Source organism: Bos indicus, chromosome 7 (assembly GCF_029378745.1).
Source record: "Bos indicus isolate NIAB-ARS_2022 breed Sahiwal x Tharparkar chromosome 7, NIAB-ARS_B.indTharparkar_mat_pri_1.0, whole genome shotgun sequence".
Classification (NCBI taxonomy): Eukaryota; Metazoa; Chordata; class Mammalia; order Artiodactyla; family Bovidae; genus Bos; species Bos indicus.
The window spans coordinates 1,401,829-1,422,143 of record NC_091766.1 but is presented as its reverse complement, the minus strand read 5'-3'; the positions used below and the strand labels follow the sequence as shown (position 1 = coordinate 1,422,143).

Below are 20,315 nucleotides of genomic sequence, written 5' to 3'. Positions count from 1 at the left end.
TTAATAATACCTTTGTATTCTATTTGAGTTTAAAATATTGCAGATAGCCTGAATACAGCCTGTATACAGGCTAGCCCATTATCAAGGCTCTGACCTTTAAGGATATAACACTTTTCCATTCATATAAAAAGTCGCAAACAGAGTAACATTTGTCTTGTTGGAGCTTTACAGGAACACTGTGATCTGGCTTATGTGGACCAAGAAGTTTGCAACAACCAACCATGCCCCTCCCTCATCTTGCCTTTAAAAATGCTTTGCTGCAACCCTTTGGGGAGTCCCAGGTTTGAGGGGCATGAGCCGCCCTTTATCCTCACGTGACGCTGCAATAAACCTTTCCTGGCTGCAAACTCCGATGTTTTGGCTTGTGTGGCCTCACTGCATCAGGCTCACAAACTTGCTCTTCAGTAACAGGTTGACTCTTTTCACCTGATAACCCAAAGACAGATTGTCACAAAACTTCCAAAGAGTCTCCTAAGGACCCAAGACAGATGGGCCCCTGGGCCAGACAGGTGATGTTTGTCAAGTGGAGTAAAACTGACACTTTGTTCTCACCCAGACACTCCAAGGACAAAGCTAGTGGCAAAAGCTGAGCTCTGCTAAAGTAAAAAGGTAAAGTCACTTCAGTCGGGTCCGGCTCTGTGCGACCCCATAGACACAGCCCATCAGGCTCCCCCGTCCCTGGGATTCTCCAGGCAAGAATACTGGAGTGGGTTGCCATTTCCTTCTCCAATGTATGAAAGTGAAAAGTGAAAGTGAAGTCGCTCAGTCGTGTCCGACTCTTAGCGACGCCATGGACTGCAACCCACCAGGCTCTGCTGTCCATGGGATTTTCCAAGCAAGAGTACTGGAGTGGGGTGCCATGAGGTCAAGGAAGACTTCCCTGTCCGCACACACACAGGAAGGCTTCTTGAGGGTCAAAGAGGGAGGGGGCCTCACTCCATAGTAAGTGTGGACAGGCATGCACCCATCGGCCTCTGTGGTGGGATCCATCTTAGAAAAAAGTGCGCACATATTTGGGGGAAGGTCTTAGGGCAGTCAGGTGTGAAGAAAGAAAGGATAAAGGTCAAAGGTAAACAGAGGCCTGGAAGGACTGTCCTATGTTTAAGTGAAGCACCTTTTTGCTGCGCTCCTCATTTAGGACATCCACCCCCTTCACCGGATACATTATCTCGGCCCAGCTGCTGACACTGTGGCCCTTAGAGAGGACACCCACATCCTGTCTCTCTGGGTGCGTATTTCTGCCCTGCTTCTTGTAACTAAACTGTCTATCTGTGTGCTGTCTCCTACATTGTGCTGTGTCTCTAATAAACTTTGTATCTGTTTTTACAGTTTTTGCCTCCTTGAAACCTTGCTTTCAGATGAGAGGGAAGAGCCAGGGAACTTTCCTTCTAGCCTCTGTCCCCTGGTGGTCCAGTGACTAAGATTCCTAGTTTTCATCCAGGCTTTGTTGTCGTTGTTCAGTTGCTCAGTCGTGTCTGACTCTTTGTGATCCCATGGACTGCAGCACGCCAGGCCTCCCTGTCCATCACCAACTCCCGGAGTTTACCCCAACCCATGTCCATTGAGTCAGTGATGCCATCCAACCATCTCATCCTCTGTCGTCCCCTTCTCCTCCTGTCCTCAATCTTTCCCAGCATCAGGGTCTTTTCCAATGAGTCAGCTCTTTACATCAGGTGGCCAAAGTATTGGAGCTTCAGCTTCAGCATTAGTCCTTCCAATGAATATCCAGGCTACTTAAGTTTAATTCCTGGACAGGAAACTTAAGATCTCTCTTTAGGACTGTTCACTGCTCTCCCTCTGAGATCAGATCCATTTATCTTTCTTAAAAGTCACGTGTTTTCCATGTAAGTACCTTTCTCCCCGTCTCTCCTTTGCTCCCCCACTAAATTGGTATATAAGCCTCAAATTCTGTCTAGTACATGAATAAAAACATTTTCTTGCTAATCTGTCTCTTGTTGGTTTAATTCAGGCCCCAAGTACTGAATCTAAGATGGTAGAGCAAAAGGTTTTCTGCCCTGACATATGCAGCTAGGAGAGGGACTGTCCTGGCAATGAAAAGTAAAATGGGTTCAGGACATTCTTTAGAAGATTTTTAATCATTGAGGTCAAGAACGTAACCTAGAGAGACAGCCTGCCTGGGTTCATAATCTTGGCTCTACTACCGTGGCTCAAACTGTCTTACCTTGGGCAAGTTACTTTATGCTTTCTGTGCACTATGTTGCTCAATAACTGCAAGACTCTATGATTTAATAATGGTACATTTTTCAAAGCCTGATGGGCTGACCTGCTTGTGGTAGTTCCTGCTGAGGCTCCAAGAATAACCACCTGAACACTGCAGGCTTTCTGGAAAAGGGAATGCGTTTTAGAAACTCTGGCTTTGGCAAATAAAGAAATGCTCTGGCCTGTAAGGTACATGGTTCTTCTGTCTCAGATTCTTGACCAGAGCTAATCACAAGGTCTGACCTCAAGGGAGCAGGTGAGTTAATCTATATAAAATATTCAGCTGTCATTTTGTGAAAGGCTGATGACCAATTGCAGATTATGTTGCAAGGGATGATGTCATGCAAGTGTGTATGCCAGAAGAAGGGTCTAAAGGTATTGGTGTATTTGGACATTAAATTTTTGAACATTTGCTGACTACTAAGAAATGGCCAGAAGAGAAGAGGAGTTTGACATGTTAGGACATTAAAGAAAAGGTGGATTTAAGAATTAAACCATTACATGACTCTTCCAAAAAGCAGAAAACCATTCAAAAGTGACCCCAAATGATTCTGATGTCAAATAAAGCAGATTGTACTGAAGGCCGTTAGACTTGAAGGAAATGTTGCAAATTTTATATTTAAGGGGGGTGGTGGGAGAGAAGGGGCAAGTAAAGACTGAAAAAGTTTAGTAGCAGTATCAGTAAATCATGTTTTCATATGAGATTTATAGTCACGGAGAGAATAAAGTTCTGTTTCCTTGCCTGAGTTTTATATTGAATGCACTGGTCCAAACAGGATTTGTATCACAGTGGACGGGCCAACATTCTACTCTGAACGGAAAGTAATTCTTTTAGAGACATAATCTGCTTACCAAAACCAGTCTTCGATTCATTTTACTTTCAGTAAAGCATGAAAGCAAAGAACTGGCAAAAAAAAAAAACAAACTTCAGAATGCTTCTTGGCATAAGAGGAGCACTATGAGGGTGTTGTTACTTTTATTTTCCGGGAGCACAGTCAGCAGGACGTGGCCACGCCATCACGGCCACAGCCGACCCTCCACGCCTCTGGTCTGCGCTGCGGGGACCGTCACGGCCACTGGGAGCCCTGCGACAGGCACGGAGTGGGAGTTGGTGGTTCTGTACTTTTGGATACACTGACCGAGACCAAAGTCAGGACTTACCTGGTGGTACCATGGGCAAGAATCTGCCTGCTGATGCAGGGGACACGGGTTTGCTCCCCAGGAAGATGCTAAATGCCGAGGCGTGACTGAGCCCACACACAACTACTGAGCCCGTGCTCTAGAGCCTGTGAGCCACAACTGCTGCACCTATGTGCTGCAACCACTGCAACAACTGGTTTGCCTGCCGAGAGCCTGTGCTCTGAGACAGGAGACGCCACCGCAAGGAGACGCCTGAGCACTGCACTAGAGAAAGCTCGCGCAAAGCAAGGACGTCCCAGCACAGACAAAAAGAGAAGAAAAAAGACCAGCGTCAACTGGTATAAGCCATTTCCTGAGCCAGCATTAGGCCTGCGGGGACCCAGAAGCTTTCAGGCAGGCTCCTGCTTTCAGGGAACGCCAGTGTGCATTTCCATGCCCACCTCTGACCCAGGGGGCTACAGACGCTATCTGGCTAAGCTTGGGTAATATGTATATTCCACCCTATCCACAATGATAGGGGAGAAATGAATCTTCAAAGGAAAATTTCCATCCAGAAAAAGGACAGAAATTGAACAGGTGAGGGTGAAATAGGCTGAGACCTGGGACCCTTTACAACATCTCCTTCAGCAACAGACTACAAAGAAATGATAAGGGACTGGAAGTAACTGCATGCATGCACAATTGGGGCAAATTATGAGCAACAGGAGACAAAAAAGCCAAAACCCAGCTGTTGCTTCTGAGGTGCCTGGAGCAAAAGTTGGGTATCACATGATCCCTGCACATGAGAGCAGCAGAGTAGGCAGACAGCTAAGCCACCCTTCCAGGGTGGAGCCACCAACCCTCTCCTACCCTCATCCCATGTTAAGTGTCGGGTGGGTGTACTCTCCTTTGGCTCTTGTCTCCTTCTATCAGAGATTCGGAATGGTGGACCAAGTGTAGCTGAAACAGCATTTTATTAAGCTGGCAGTATTTGTAAGGACAAACTAGTTACAGCTCAAGCTGGGAGCAGGCAGCAGACTCCCATGGAGCAAGTGCAGGCCAACCCAATGTCATTTAGTCATTGAGTCGTGCCCAACTCTTTGTGACCCCAAGGACTGTAGCCTACCAGGTTCCCCTGTCCATGGGATTTAAGGCAAGAATACGGGAGTGGGTTGCCATTTCCTTCTCTAGCGGATCTTCCTGACCCAGGGATTAAACCTGTGGCTCCTGCTTGGCAGGTAGATTCTTCAACACTGAACCAAAAAGAAAACCTGAAGTCACGCATAAGCTGCCCCTATTGCGCTCGTTTTGCTTTTTTATAGTTTCTGTCTCCTTCCCCTGGAACCTGATTCGTTACACGCTATGCAAATATGGGGTGGTACCCGTATTTGCCTGATTGCTTATGCCCAAGACCAGAGGTTCTCACTCAGGTCCTGGACTGCCCCTTTCATGGGCCTTTTTTTTTCTTTCCCTTTTCCCTCTGTCTGGTTCCACCATTTTGGACTCTTTTTTTCTTTTTCCTGCTATTCTAGTTACCTGACATAAGAAACCAGTTCCGACGGCCTTCTTGGCTGGCCTTTTACCAATTTCTATTGATTAAAGAGTCCACGAGCCCTGGTGTTAACACAGGGACTGGGGAGTGCAAAATCCGGGGGTGGAGAGGGGCTTTAGCCCCTTTTTCTCTTCAGAATTCTCTTCTAAGGAAACCTCAGCTCCTTCCCCAGAACTGCGTGGGGCGGGGAGGTGGTGGTGGTGGAGAGGGTGGCGCCCTTCTCTGAAGCTGTGACCCATGCGCTGTGATTTCTCCCCACCTGACACAATTTTAGCCAGGGCGCAGTGGCTGCCATCCTGCCAACTTTGGCGTGACCTCCAGGGCGCTCAGGCTTCGTGCCTCTCCTGTCCTCTTCTCTCTCCTTAGCTCAGGGCCTGCCACACAATAGCTCCCGGGCGCCAGGCAGAGCAGGATACTGAGCACCCAGCATCAGGGCCTGCCAAAGCCACCGCACGCCCTTCTCTTGTCCAGTCGCTTGCGTGAAGCCCAGGCACACCCTTTCCCCCCGCGACAGAGCGGCTGGAACACCCAGACCCCCCGGCACTGCGGCTGCCCACCTCGGCTCGCGGCACCTTTTCAAGGGCTGGTCTGGCGGTTGCTGCGCGAGGCGGCCCTCACCGGAAGGGGGCGTCCGAGACACCGTTTTACCGAAGCTCGGAGGAGGAGCAGCGCCATCCCAGCTCGAGAGTTAGGGTTACACGATAAAAGGCACGCGCTACGTCCAACATTCGACCCCGCAAATACTACCCGAGCTCCCCCAAAGTTCAGGCGCTGGGACCCAGGCTGAGCAAAAGGGGTGCCCTGCGCCAGGAGCAGAGGGCGCCCAAGGCCTTGGGGGAGCTAGCTGTTACCAAGAGGCAGCGGCTGGTGGGGAGCCTGGCAGGAGGGCGGGACTTCAGAGCACAAGAGAACGCCACATAACTTTTCCAGAAGGTTTTCGAAAGGAGCCGGGGAGAGGAGGGACACTGACCGGACCCTGACAAGCAGCGGCCGTCCGTTCCACGTGATCCTAACCTCCGAACCCGTCAGGAAAGCGCCTCTCCCCGCTCCCGCCCCTCTCGCGGCTCGGCCGGAGAGGCGCTCCTGGGAGGCTGCTGCCCGCAGTCCAGCTGGGACCCCCGGCACCCCTCTGCCTTGAGCGGCCGTCCCCCAGCCCGGAAGGCCCAGGCACCACCGTGGGTCTCCGCCTGCGACAGCAGATCCCGTCAAGGGTCGCCCCACCATTTCCTCAAGTTCCGCGCCCCCACACCTCATGGCTCCTGCCTTGATTCTCCCAGCCTTCCGCAGTCAAGCTGGACCTTTCCTTTGGAGGGGCGCCCGGGGGTAGGTCTCCAGTGCGGGCTGAAAAGGCCCGCGAGGGGCCGGGCTCTCGGATCCCAATCGCGACCCTCCTCCGAGCGCCCCGCCCACCCTCCGGCCAGGGGCAGGGTCCACGTCGCTTTGTCCAGCGGTTTAGGGCACCTGCGACCGACTACACCACTGGTCTGCCGCCTAGAGCGAGGTGTTCGCTCCCTGTCACTGCGGAAAAACCGAAGCCCCTGCCGGCTTTTCAGTACGGCAGTGACACCGCCCGGCACCGGCAGTCCAAGGACACGGACTGGAGAAGGGTTTGGCCGGCGGACGGCGCTTGGGGTCGGCTCCAGCCTCCCCCCAGGGGCCCGCTGTCCCCCTCTAGTGACTCCGCAGCCCGAGCTCCGGCCGCACCCCTTTCGGGCCGCCTGTTCCTCCCCGGCAGGCGCGCTGGGCCTGGGTCTCAGCGGGAAAGGCCCCTGGCGCCGCCCCTAGGCCTCCCTTCCCGGGTTCCGCGTAGGTGAGCGCCGTCGCCACTGCCCTCTGCGCAATGCCCCACTCCGCGCGCGCCGCCCCCACGACCCCCACAGGGCCTGACGGCCCCCAGCTCCCGTCTAGTGCGAGCAGCCCAGCCAGAAGGGAGGCAACAGCCAGGCAGGAGGGCCCCGGGGCCCCCCGAGGCCCACAGCTTGGCATCACCTAACTCTCCAATCAGGTCTCCTCCGTACCTTCATCTCCTTTTCCCCAGGGCCACTGACTTTTTTAGCTCCTGTTCTTTAAGAAGCTTCCCTCCTGCCCCCATGATTCCCTGTGGGCTGAGCTGTGTGCTTTTAGGGCTAAAAAGGGGTGATACCCAATGCCTGGGGATTTTTCCGAGGGTGTGGTCAGGGAAGGCCCCACTGAGGTGACATTTAGGGTGAGAGGTTACAGTGGGGAGGCAGTGGGGAAAGCAGCCTAGGAAAGGGGAGGAGCAAGGAAAAAGTCACCAGGTTGAGTATTTGGTTGGGAGAGGGTGTGTCCCTTCCCTGTTAGGGAGAGGAAGAGAATAGCAGACAGGACCCAGGGCCCTGTGGCCTGGAGGCAGCCTACTCATCACACTGTTTTCACGTGGAGAAACAAACTCAAACCTTGGGCCTAATGTTGGGATGGGGAAAAGCTTGATTTCCTGTAATGTTCCATATAAATGGTGGCCCAGAGCAGCTCAGTCCGACTCTTGCATTGGGTTTGTTTCTGGCTGCCCCACCACACACGTCTAAGCTTGGCTCCACTTGGCAAAGAAAATAAAGGAAACAAGAAAACTATTGTCAAGGGATGGGATTGGGACAGGTTGGGTGGGACCTGGGAACTTTTGCTGCAGCAGTGCAATGTTTGTGCCTGGACACACTTCTCAAGCAACAAAATACAAAGAGACTATCATTGTTTAGTTGCTAAGTCATGTCTGACTCTGCCACTGCATGGACTCCACCAGGCTCCTCTGTCCATGGGATTTCCCAGGTAAGAATACTCGAGCAGTTTGCCATTTCCTTCTCCAGGAGATCTTTCCAACCCAGGGATCAAACCTGAGTCTTCTGCTTGGCAGGCAGATTCTTTACCACTGAACCACCAGAGAGGCCCACAAAGAAATTCTTAAGGGACTAAAACAGCTATGTGCATACAGTAATTGGGAAAAATTATAGACACAAAAAGTACAAAAAGACAGAAAAACCAACTGCCACTTCTGAAGAGCCAGCAGAAATGTAGTACTGCACATGCCCCTCTCCTGCATTCAACACCACATAAGGGGTGGGCAAACCACCCAAGCCACCCCTCCAGTCAGGCCCCTGGATACACCGCATACCCTCACCCCCATATAAGGAACAAACTCACAGCCCCCCAAGGAACCTGTTCCTTGTTTTCCCTCCAGTCTGCTGCAGCAGGGGCCCCAGTAGAGCCTCCTCCTTGGATCATGGGGACAGATTCTGGTTGCCAGCTGTCTGCCACCCTGGTATCTACTTGCTCTTTTGGCCCCCGGGGCCTGAAGAGACCCATGCAACAGCTCCCCACCTTGACTGCCTGCCTGATAAGATGTCATTGAAGTGGGTGGCAGCAAGGGAGCTGGGGATCCCCTTGTTATGACGGCTGATCATGGGATGCTGACTCACTGCCGGCCAGACCACCTGACCACAAGCGCAGGCAGAGAGGGCCCTGCCAGGGAGTTCCCCGGCTGCCGCCTTGTTTACCTCTAGCAAGGCTTGGAGGAGGGGCGGGGGAGGGCAAGGCTCAGGAGTGAGGCATGCTGGGAAGGCCAGAACTCGGGCTCCCCAGCTGCGGGTGGTCTGCCTGCTTGCCAGAGCACCATTTCCTCCCACCCACCTTCTCCCTGAGCTTTCCATTCGTCCCTGCAAACCTACCACTGTCTCAAACATCATAAGGCTAGAAAGCAGATGTTTTCCTAGGGGCAATCTCTGTCTCAGCTGCCTCTATGTAAACACAGAGTCCTTCCTGAAATCTGAGGTTCCCTAGAACCACAGGGCTTTGGTGGTGAACCCCTCACACTCTCAGCTGGGGACGATGACGCTCTGGCAGGGGGTCAGGAAACCAGCTCTTGCCTTGCCCAGGGCTGAGTGACTCTCAAGCTGCTGAGTCTCACAGGGGCGCCTGTGGGCCACTACAGCCTCCACCCAGCACTGCTCCCTCTTTGTCCCTTGACTCTGTCTGTAGGGCAGTAGGCAGAGAGGGTCCTTTCCTAGGCTCAAAGTAGGGATGCTGGGAGAAGCCTGAGAACAGACTGTCCTCTCTATAGGGTTCTGGACAGTGGTTCAAAGCCTTCCTACTCTGGAGCTCTCTGGGAAGGACAAGCCACCCCTGTGAACTGGTCCCAGTTGTGCTTCCACAAGCATGGCACCCTTGTATCTGACTAGCCAAATCCAACTGACCTTCCTGTGGTCTCCAGGTTTCCCATTATTCCTTTAAGTTTTACCTGCTTCCACAAACCCCACCATGAAAAAGCATGAATTTGACTCAGCAGGTTTGACCTTCTACTCACAGAACCATACCTGGGAGGGTTCATAGGGTGACATAACTTCCCGACTACCTTCTTCTAAGACACTCATCCCAACCCCTTCCCCCAGGCTGTTTGAACAGGTCACTTTAGTCACATAAAGCTGGAGATGCCCAGCACAGGAAGGAAGTAGGCTGTTGATCTGCCTATTGGGCTGCCCATGAGGCCAACAGACCTGAGACCCCCTCAGGCCCTTGGGTACCACCTGATGACAAATGGGTGTCCAGGCAGCAATGGCGAGTCTTTTAGGGAGCATTGAACATTTGGTGGCTACTGAGGCTCCAGGAAGCCTTAGCAAGCCCTCCGTGTCAGGTGGGGGTGGGAATATTTTGTGCTGTCCTGGCACCTCTCAACTCTACCCTCTGTCAAACTGGGAGCTCCTCTGCTGCTTGCGCTTCAGTTGGGAGGGTCTGTCCCTCCACTCAGTAAGGGGCTGTCATGGAGGATGCTGGGGATGGAGTGGGCTGCCACCTGAGAGGCTGATGGCTTCAAAGGGAGGGGCTTCTGCCAAGAGTGGCAATGTCAGGACAGCCCCCCAGGAGCCAATTTGTTCTAGATGGCGGTGCCCGCTGAGCGACTAGAAGCTTCCTGGCTTCGGGCTTCTGTCGCCCACCTTCCTCCTGCACTGGGCATCTCCAGGCCGCCTGGGTTCTGCTTTGCTGAGTCATAGCCAGGACCAGACCTGGGAGGGGTCTCCAGGTGAAGAGGCTGGCTAAAGATCTTTGACGTCGGAGTAGGGGGCTGGCCTCTTGGGGTGCCTGGTGCATTAGGGGCAGTGAGGAAAGGGGGCGGCAATGAGGGGGCAGTGAGCCTAGGGCTCCCGGAGGGCGGCTCGCGAGCCCCGGCCGGGCGCTGAGGCCCCGCCCCCAGAGCGCCGGGGGGGGGGGGGGGGGGCGCGGCTTCCCTCGTCTCTATAAAAGCCGCGCGCCTCCGCCCGCTGTTGCCCAGCTGTGCTCCAGCTCCTCGAGTGGCGGTGATGGCGTCGCTCACGGTGAAGGCCTACCTTCTGGGCAAGGAGGACGCAGCCCGCGAGATCCGCCGCTTCAGCTTCTGCTTTAGCCCGGAGCCCGAGGCCGAAGCCGAGGCCGCGCCTGGCCCCCGGCCCTGTGAGCGGCTGCTGAGCCGGGTGGCTGCGCTCTTTCCTGTGCTCCGGCCCGGCGGCTTTCAGGCGCACTACCGCGGTGAGCGGGCCCGGCGCCCTCGGGAGCGGTGCGGGGACGTGACGCAGCCCTGCCCTGCCGGGCGGGTCAACGGCCCCTTCGCCTCGGCCTTGGCGGCGCCCGCGGGAATTTTCTCTCGCAGCTCTCCGGGTGGACGGCGGCCCGCGTGGGCCCCTAGCTCGGTCCTGGTGCCGCCCTGGTAACGAGGAGCTGTGGCCGCAGCCAGCCCTTGAGGCGGGTGTCTGGCGCCGCCAGGCCCTCCCGGCGAGTCTCAGGCCTGGCGGCGTGAGAGGCCTCCTCCTCCCCGCGGTGATAGTGCAGATTTTGGCGAGGACGCAGGGCGTCCTCACCTGCTCCCCCAGCGCCTCTCGGGTTACACCGACTCCTGGGTGCCGCAGTCCGGGTCTGCCAGCGCCAGGTGGGGTTGTGGAGAGAACCCGGAAGAGCCGGGGCGGGCAGACGCGGAAGGGCCGGCGGGGAGAGCGGTGACGCCGTTAAACGCCCCGGGAGGCTAGGCGCTCGGTGGTGCGGCCTGGCCCGCAACTCGCGGGCGGCTGGCACAGGTCGGGCGGCCTCACGAACACCTAGGGCTAGGCGGAATCCAGACGTTATCTCACTGGCAGTGATGAGAGGCACAAGAGAAAACGTTTTTAGAAGTAATGGTGTAGGGACAGAGCCCGGGAGGCAGCTGTTTCTAGCTGCGCGGGTGAGAAGCTGGCTGCTGGGTGTGGGGTTAGGGGAGGTTGTTGTGCTGGGAGGGAGGCGGGCCCGTGTACGTGGGGCGGTACTAGGACCTTCCTCTGGACTGCTGCCAGGCTCCCAACTTTTTTTTTTCAACCTGTTTAAAAATTAGCGATTTTATTGAGCTACCACCCCATGGAATTCGTCCATTTAAAGTGTACAGTTTTTACCATTTTCATGGATTTCTGCAGCCACTATCACAGTCATCTGGGAGTCTTTCCATCACCTTCTGAAGAAACTCTGTACCCTTTAGCTATCCTCCCATCCCATGCTTCCAGCCGTCAGATACCACTAACCTACTTTATGGATTCCCTTGTTCTGGGCAGTTCATATAGAAATATGTAGGTTTCTTTTATTTGGCATGTTTTTACGGTTCACATATGTTCAGCATGTATCAGTATTTCATTCCTTTTTGTGGCTGAATAACATTCAATTTTATGGATACAGCACATTTTGTTTAGCTTTTCATTAGTTGATGGACATTTGAGTTGTTTCTGGCTTTTGATTCAGCCACTGTTTTTATGGTAGATGTTGCATCTGGTGACCCACAGACCTGATCTAGCCTGCAGATGTATGGTGTGGTTTGTCCTGCATGGTGGTGTTTTAAACCATTTGCGCCAACATCTAAAAATTGGAGACTACATACTAATACATAATTTTAACTTTGTTGGGGGCGGAAGCAGGCAGATGTATTCTGCTTTAGTCTTCTAAGCCACAAGCGGTCCAAGGGGAGCAGGTCTTAGGTGGGGATCTCCACGTTGACATGGGGACTGGTCTGGCTGGATGTGCCCAGAGATAGCAGCCTTCTGATGGGGCAGCTGGCCCAGAGGCAGCGCATAGTGGGCAGGGGCTGCCACTGCACACTGCTGCTGGCGCGTGTCCGGGGCCGGGCTGGAGCCCCTGCCCTCCCGGCAGTGGCAGAGTGAGTGGGTGGTCTGCCCTCAGCCCTGCTTCTCTCTGGGCCAGACAGGTGGGCTTCGGTTTATAGCCTTGCAAGGGCCCTTCAGCACCAGCCTCAGCTCTTTTCAGCAGCTTGTGTCCAGCTGAGACATGCTGGGGCTCACGTTCTGTCTTTTAAACAATCTAGATGAGGATGGGGACTTGGTTGCCTTTTCCAGTGACGAGGAGCTGACGATGGCGATGTCATATGTGAAGGATGACATCTTCCGCATTTACATTAAAGGTAAGGGGCTGCTCTGGGGTGCTGCCTAAAGCCTAGTGCTCCCTGCTGAGTGCAGCTGGCTTGAGGTTATGGAGAAGTTCCTCCAAAGAAGGGGTGAGGAGACTGGGGCTCTTTAAGACAGGACCACAGTCATTACTCTGCTTGACCTGAGAAAGGAGTCTGTGTCCACCACAGGGGGTGAGGTTGGAGGGTCTCTGGGTTCACTCTTCTTGAGGGGGGTTCCCTCTTGATTGCGATCATGGGCCAGGGCAGCTTTGGGGTTTAGTTTAGTGTGGGCCAGGACCATAGCCATATGGACACAGCTCTCTGGTGCGTTGCTCCTGCCTGGGCCACACGTCCCCAGGTCACAGGTGCAGGGATTGGAGCCTCTTAGCAGGTTCTGAAGCTGCTTTGTTACCGTCAGTTGAGCACCTGAATTCCAGGTGGGTTCAGTGTCTGAAGGGTGGCACTGTGGGCCTTCTGACCGATGGCCCCGAGTGCGATTCTTCGCGGCTCACCGAGAGTCTCGGCTCTCCACCCTGCCTGCAGAGAAGAAGGAGTGTCGGAGGGATCAGCGCCCCTCATGTGCCCAGGAGGTGCCCAGAAACATGGTGCACCCCAACGTGATCTGTGACGGCTGTAACGGGCCCGTGGTGGGGACGCGCTACAAGTGCAGCGTCTGCCCTGACTACGACCTATGCTCCGCCTGCGAGGGCAAGGGCCTGCACCGGGAACACGGCAAGCTGGCTTTCCCCAGCCCCATTGGGCACTTCTCTGAGGTGAGTGGGGCCTCCCTGTGGGTGGGCGCCGGGTAGCAGGAGCCCCCTGACTGGCACCACCTTACCCCTCTGCCTGCCCCTTCCTAGGGCTTCTCTCACAGCCGCTGGCTCCGGAAGCTGAAACATGGGCACTTTGGGTGGCCTGCCTGGGAGATGGGCACACCGGGGAACTGGAGCCCACGTCCTCCTCAGGCAGGGGATGCCCACCCTGGCCCTGCCACGGAATCAGGTGAGGATTGTGTCTGCTGGCCTCTGAAGGGTGAGATGTGAGAGCCAGCAGAGCTGGAGGGCTTTCCCTGTGTCCTGAAATCCTGCATGCCTGTGGCTGGCCTAGGCACTTCGTGGCCATTCGTGCATTTAATCCTCATAAAATCCTGCAAAGTGCAAGCATCATCTCCATTGTACATCTGGGAAAACTAGGTGCCTCGGTGCTCAAAGCCACTAACGCACCTGCCCTGGTGGCCCTCACATGGAGATTCGGGAGGTCCCTCCAGCACCTGCGTCTCCACAGTCTGCTCTCTTCTTCTTCATGCTAGTTGTTCGGAAAGTCAGAGCCAGATCTGCTCAAGTCTTGTAAAACAGTTCCCAAGTTAAAAATTTACACATAGCTTGCATTCTGAACTTTTAGATTCTAGTTTTATTCTGATTTTATTACCACGTCCTTTGATTTACCTTGTCTTTAGGGACAAAGAGGGTATTTGTTTGATTTGAGTAAATAATACTTTTTGGGGGGGAGGGGTAAATAATACTTTATACTGTGTGTACAGAGTTTCTAGGCACCAGGAATGTAGATGAAGGGGGAGTGGTGTGAAAGACAAAGGGGCCCAGGAGGTGGCCTAGAGAGGGGGAGAGAGGGAAGCAATAGAGTATAGGCTGCTGGGACCAGGCCCCCGGAGTAGGGCTTCTGGGACAGACAGGACTGTGACAGGTTTCAGTCATTGAGAGAGATGCTTTGAATTAAAAGTATCTTTGTTTTTTGAAACCAAAGCCTCTGGTCCATCGGAAGATCCCAGTGTGAATTTCCTCAAGAACGTAGGGGAGAGTGTGGCGGCTGCCCTCAGCCCTCTGGGTAAGTGCCCCTCCTTTGACATCAGCAGAGCATTTGGTAACCAGAGTGCAGGTGGCTATTCTGTGGCTTTCAGTTGGGATACTGCAGAGGAGGGGCAGCTGATGTGTCTTTGAGACCAGTAAGGATTCGTTGCTTCAGATCAATCAGTCTTGACCAAGTGCTGCACCACAGGCCACTTGAGGTTGAACTCCCTGACAAATTCTTCAGCTTTCCACACAGAGTGAAGTGGAATCAGCCAAGAATCAGCCAGAATTTGGTTGGGTAATCCCACTAGGGAGGGTGACCGGGCTCAGTTTAAAGGCTGCCCTTCATCTTCTTCCTGCTTGTCCTTTGGGAGAAGACCAGTCCGTATTTCTCCTTACTTGAGCCTTGGGGTTTCTTTAAGGACTTAAGTGAGTAGTTAACTGAGATGGCCATATTGCTTTTCTTCCCTTTTTTGCAACCTCCAACCTTGCCTGGTGCTTCCTAAGAACTGGGCTTGTGCCAGTGCCAGAGAGAAAGGAGTAAGGGAGGGAGGTTCTCGTGTCCACTGCTGGATTCCCAGTGTGCAGGCCCAGGGTAGGTGTCTGGGTGGGTGAGCTGTGCACCTTCATAGTGTGACCTGGCCCAAGGCTAAAACCTCTAAAACTTCAGAAAGCACTTGCTGGGTTGTGGCCATAAGAATCAGCTGATGAAGGTGACTTACGATGGATCCATGATATCATCTTTGTGACTGCAGTGGCGGGAAGTGTCTACCTGGTCTGTCCAAAAGTTGTGTCCAGTGTCTGAAAGAATGCTGTAGCAGGGTCCCCAAGCTCACCCACCACCCGCCCTGTGGCTCACAGAGCATGACTGCCATTGCTTCCAACCTGAGGTCATTTCTGCTGACAAAGCAGCTTTGAAGTAGCAGTGACATCTTGGCATTGCTGCTACATGAAATAGCTCAGATCTCACATGGTTTCTGTATTGGAGTTAAAGACTCTTGAGTGAGTGAGGAAAAACAATTGCTATATTTAATGCTTTCTAAGGAGGGTAACTGGAGAAAGACATGACAACCCACTCCAGTACTCTTGCCTGGAAAATTCCATGGACGGAGGAGCCTGGTGGGCTACAGTCCATGGGGTTGTGAAGAGTCGGACATGACTGAGCGACTTCCCTTTCACTTTTCACTATCATGCATTGGAGAAGGAAATGGCAACCCACTCCAGTGTTCTTGCCTGGAGAATCCCAGGGATGGGGGAGCCTGGTGGGCTGCCGTCTATGGGGTCGCACAGAGTCGGACACGACTGAAGTGACTTAGCAGCAGCAGCAAGGAGGGTAACAGTGGAGTAGTGATGAAATAATTGGGAGATAGGTTATTCCTAAACTCTGCCACTCACTCAAGACATAGTGAAGACGTAGTAGGATTTTAAGTAATCCCAACTAACGGGTTGTTACTTAGAGGCCCACAGAAAATTTTTCTTTGGAAGATAGTAAATGGACAGTGGTTCTCAAGTCCACTGAACATCAGAATCACCAATGAAAGGTTGGTTTTTATTTGATTTTAATTTTTTTTTTGTGGGAGGGTATATATTTTGGTAGATGGAAACTATTAAAACGGATTATCCTGAATAAAAAAGTTTTCTTTTGAAAGAATGAACAAGATAACTTGGGAAGTCACAAAACCACGTCTACGTTCAGGTAGGAGACTTTAAAACAGTGAAGAGTTCCAGGTCCCTTGATTCGTTAAGTGGGTTTTGGGTAGGGCATGAGGGGTCTGTGTGTTCTGAAGGCTTCCCAGGAGACTGTCACACTTGCTCTCCATCCTGAGACCTATCTGAGTGGATTCTCCATTCAGGATACCAGGGAATAATTTTAGAAGTGCTCAGAGGTCTTTGGCAGTAAGAATTAAGGCCTTCTCAGGTCTTTCAAAGTGGATGGAGTGCTTTCTGCTAACTCAGGAGGAGTCTGGAACCCTACAAAACAAGTTTCATTGGAATGTGTTTTTGAGTAGCTATTGAAGACAGCCATTCGAGGAATGGATTAAACTCTCTTTGGAGTTACGGGTATTTATTTTCCTTTCTTTTGAGGAACTAACAGGATGACTCAGTCTACTAATTGCCTAGAAGGGAACGTTAGTTCCAAGAGCAGGGGCCCAGAGGGAGGTAACCACTAATACCTCTCAGAGGGCAGTCTGTGCAGTGAGTCAGCGACTAAAACGTTTTCTTGATAAGTGTGATAAGTTTTGTGATAAGCGGCACTGTGAGAGCCAGCTGAGCAAGAGCATGAGCCCAGGGCTGTACTGGCTGGAGGTCACAGCCACTGACACCTAGGACTTAAAGCAGCAGGGCCGTGGAACCTTCCACAAACATCCCCTACGCAGAGGCTTTGGCTAGCAGGGCAGAGACGTGGTACAGTCTTTTAAGCCCTGAAGTCTCAGATTATCATCAAGTTGGAAAAGCTAGTTCAATAATCTCAGTAATCCATTACAGAAGAGTTGCATCATTCACCCATTTTAGAAAGTATATAGGTGTCCATTGTACTGTTCTTCTGTCTTTTCTGATTATTTGAATGTTTCATAATGAAAACTGCAGGGGAAATGGAAGAAGGAAAACAATGTAAATATTGCAGATAGGGGTACCAGTTGCTAAGCCTGCTTTTATTTTCTCTGCTTGCTCCTCATACTCTACTAAAATAATAGTGAAGGGGTTAAACAAAATAAGTAAAGCAACATGGATCATGAAAAAGGGAAAAAAGTAATGGAGGACAAGATAAAACAATCTCATCAAACTTTGGAAGATGGAAAATGCATGGAGGAAAGTAACCAAGGTGGGATAATCTGAGGATTAATCCTGGTGGCCCAATACAGGATGAAAGAATTCCAGAGAGAGAACAGCGTAAACTGAAGGCAGGAAATGGACAAACACGAGACGGTCTCTTGGCACTAGGACACTAACCTCTGGATTAAAAAGGGCCCCAGATGCCTTGGACAAGGACTGAAAAAGACCCCATGCCGGAGCTTAAAATTGTCCTGTCAGAACCCTTGGGGCAGAGACTCCTGAAACTCTGAAGGCTGCTGTAATAGCTTGGGAACTTAAGGAGCACATTAAGAGCTAGAAGACACTGACTTCAAAAGTCTCATCTAAATCTGATTTTCAGCCTTGAATTCTGTACCCAACTAAAATGATCAAGTGTGGGAGCAAAACAAAGTTGTCAGGAATGAAACTGACACAAGGTCTTAATCATCTTACCTGGGCTTGAACTGTCTCTCTGGCCAAAATAAAGAAACAAGCCCAGAATGAAGAAAGATGGTGGGTACTGGAAAATGGTGCCCACCAGACGAGAGTGACAATGGTAGTTGCCAGGATGGAAGGAAGGCACAGGTGCTGTGCCTCTGGTCAGAGAGCTGCCTGTCCAGGCTGGAGCTGGAAGCTCCATGCCTGCCTGGGATGGTCTCCAGGGGAAAAACCAGAATGGATGGGGTATCTGATACACTTAATCTGTGTAGAAAACGCTACAGAGAAGCTGTGAGAGAATATGGGGAAAGTTACTAAGTGAAAAAGAAAGCATCGTTACTGCTATAAATACAGAAAACTCTGAGGAAATAAGCCCACTCCTTAGCCAGCAAAGAACACTATATATATAGCGGCACTAACATAAACACTGAATATTGTTTTTACCAAAATGTGAGTTTTTGAAAGGATAGGGGAAGTGTTGATCATCTAGAGTTAGAAATAAATGGTAAACCTAAGTAGTCAGGAAAGACAGAAAAAGCACATTGTCAGTTAAAAGTTGTCTCTGGAGGGTGGGCCAGGCTGTGTGGTGGGGGCAGGGAATCTATATTGCTTTCTAAATTTTATTGAAGTCTGCTGCTGCTAAGTCGCTTCAGTCGTGTCCGACTGTGTGTGACCCCACCAGGCTCCCCCGTCCCTGGGATCCTCCAGGCAAGAACACTGGAGTGGGGTGCCATTTCCTTCTCCAATGCGTGAAAGTGAAAAGTGAAAGTGAAGTCACTCAGTGGTGTCCGACTCTTGGCAGCCCCATGGACTGCAGCCTACCAGGCTCTTCCGTCCATGGGATAGTTGATTTATAATGTTAATTATACTGTATAGCAAACTGATTCAGTAACACATATATGTATTTTCCATTATGGTTTATCATAGGATATTGAATATGGTTCTCTGTGTTATACAGTAGGGCCTTGATGTTTATCCATCCTATAGTCCTTAAAATTTTTTACATTTACCTGTGACTGCACTGGGTCTCCTGCTGCGTGCAGGCTCTCTTCAGTTGGGGCGAGTGGGGGCTGCTGTCTAGTCCTGCACAGGCTTCTCACTGCAGTGGCTTCTCCTGTGGAGCACGGCCGCAGAGTGCAGACTTCAGTAGTGACACTCGGGCTCAGCACTTGCAGCTCACAGCTCCAGAGTACAGGCTCGGTAGTTGTGGCACACGGGCTTAGTTGCTCTGTGGCATGTGGGATCTTCCCAGACCAGGGATCAAAACCATGGCCCCAGCGTTGGCAGGACGATTCTTAACTATTGGGCCACCAAGGAAGGCCCGTTCTTTTGAAATTGCTTCATTCTAAGACATGGGGCGTGTCCTTGGAGAAAGTAAAACGAATTATAACATAAACCCAGTGAGTGTGCCCTCCCTTCCCTTCAGTGAGCATGTGCCCAGAGTGTGAGAGATTGGAGGTGGACACGCCGTCTCATGGGTCACACAAAGCTTGCATGGGCTGCCTGCCTAAGCAGGGGTAGCGTGTTCAGCGTGCGTGTTTTTCACATCACTCGGCCCCTGCACGCAAGTGGATGCCTCAAGTGAGGCCAAGAACGTCCTCTGCACTGCGGTGCAGGTGGCTCTGGCTGGCTGTGTGGCACAAGCTCTCACCCTGTTCTGAGGGCTTGGCCGTGCCTGCTGTGCAGCTGCTGTTCTGCACGGTGAGGGGAAGCAGAGTCTGTTTACGGACTTGGTGGGTCTGAAGCTGACCTGGGATGACGTTATTAATCAAGTGTTTGTTTCCCCACCGGCTTCTAGGCATTGAAGTCGATATTGATGTGGAACACGGAGGCAAGAGAAGCCGCCTGACCCCCACCTCTGCAGGCAGTTCCAGCACAGAGGAGAAGTGTAGCTCTCAGCCAAGCAGCTGCTGCTCTGACCCCAGCAAGCCAGACAGGGACGCGGAGGGCACAGCACAGTCTCTGACAGAGCAGATGAATAAGATCGCCCTGGAGTCAGGGGGTCAGCCTGAGGCAAGTGCCCCTGTAACACATCCAGAGCTTCTCCCAGCACCCGAGTCATAGCCCCTCCCCGGCACTCACATGGCCAGCAGAACCCATTTCCGTTGAGTTGTTGGTGGCATTTAAGTTGTCCTGTGAACCCTCCACTAGAACTCTGTAAAGCAGAAGGACTCTTGCTAGTCCTGCGTGCCCTGTCTCTCACAGAGCTGAGGCTGTGGTCAGGTGGCCTGTTCTCATTCTTGTGCTCACTGGGGCTTTGTTTCAGGAACAGATGGAGTCTGATAACTGTTCAGGAGGAGATGATGACTGGACTCATCTGTCTTCAAAAGAGGTGGACCCGTCTACAGGTGAACTGCAGTCTCTACAGATGCCTGAGTCTGAAGGGCCAAGCTCTCTGGATCCTTCCCAGGAAGGACCCACAGGACTGAAGGAAGCTGCACTGTACCCACATCTGCCACCAGGCAAGGGATTTCGGATTGTTGTGTATTACTCCCTTTTCCATTCAGAGCCTCCTATCACTTGCTTCTAGCAACACAGACAGGCATTACCTTCTCTACTGCAGGGCTTGTCTATTGATGTCAGAGAAATCTAGGAGTTGGTTTTGTCCTCTGCGTCTATACTGAGCCTTAGTACGCTCAGCTAGTTTTAGTAATTTCTAAAACTTAACACACAGACCCAGAATTATGAAGGCAGATGTGATATGGCGGCAGCACTGGCTCTGGGCACTGCCACGCACTGCTGAAAGTGGACTCGGAGTCCATCTCCACTGTTTGCTCATGGCAAGTGCTAATCTCGGAGCAGGGGTCACAGTCACGGTGCCAGTAGGAGCCAGGCAGGAAGCCATGGTGTAGAGTGGGTGGTGTGGAAGGCAGCAGGGCCGGGTGGAGAGTGGCAGCCTGGAGGACACACAGTGAGTAGATGAGGCCACTCACATCCTGCTCTGCTTCATCACTGTCACGTGGCAGGGCCGTTTAAAATGCTATTCAGC

At 52.4% G+C, this 20,315-nt stretch overlaps 1 protein-coding gene across 2 annotated transcripts in view; it reads left to right on the top strand.

Annotated features, from left to right (window-relative positions):
* Nucleotides 1-20,315, top strand: part of SQSTM1 (sequestosome 1) — a 72,299-nt gene that overhangs the window by 50,656 nt on the left and 1,328 nt on the right. Inside the window, exons 1-7 of one of the 2 annotated variants that reach the window (XM_019963709.2) lie at nucleotides 10,157-10,402; nucleotides 12,210-12,305; nucleotides 12,834-13,063; nucleotides 13,151-13,292; nucleotides 14,052-14,132; nucleotides 19,125-19,339; nucleotides 19,593-19,788. In XM_019963709.2, coding sequence (XP_019819268.2) covers nucleotides 10,198-10,402; nucleotides 12,210-12,305; nucleotides 12,834-13,063; nucleotides 13,151-13,292; nucleotides 14,052-14,132; nucleotides 19,125-19,339; nucleotides 19,593-19,788 — 1,165 coding nt within the window. In that variant the 5' untranslated portion in view covers nucleotides 10,157-10,197. Of the gene's footprint in view, nucleotides 1-10,156; nucleotides 10,403-12,209; nucleotides 12,306-12,833; nucleotides 13,064-13,150; nucleotides 13,293-14,051; nucleotides 14,133-19,124; nucleotides 19,340-19,592; nucleotides 19,789-20,315 lie in introns of those variants that run through there. The other variant, XM_070792326.1, reaches the window with a different exon arrangement.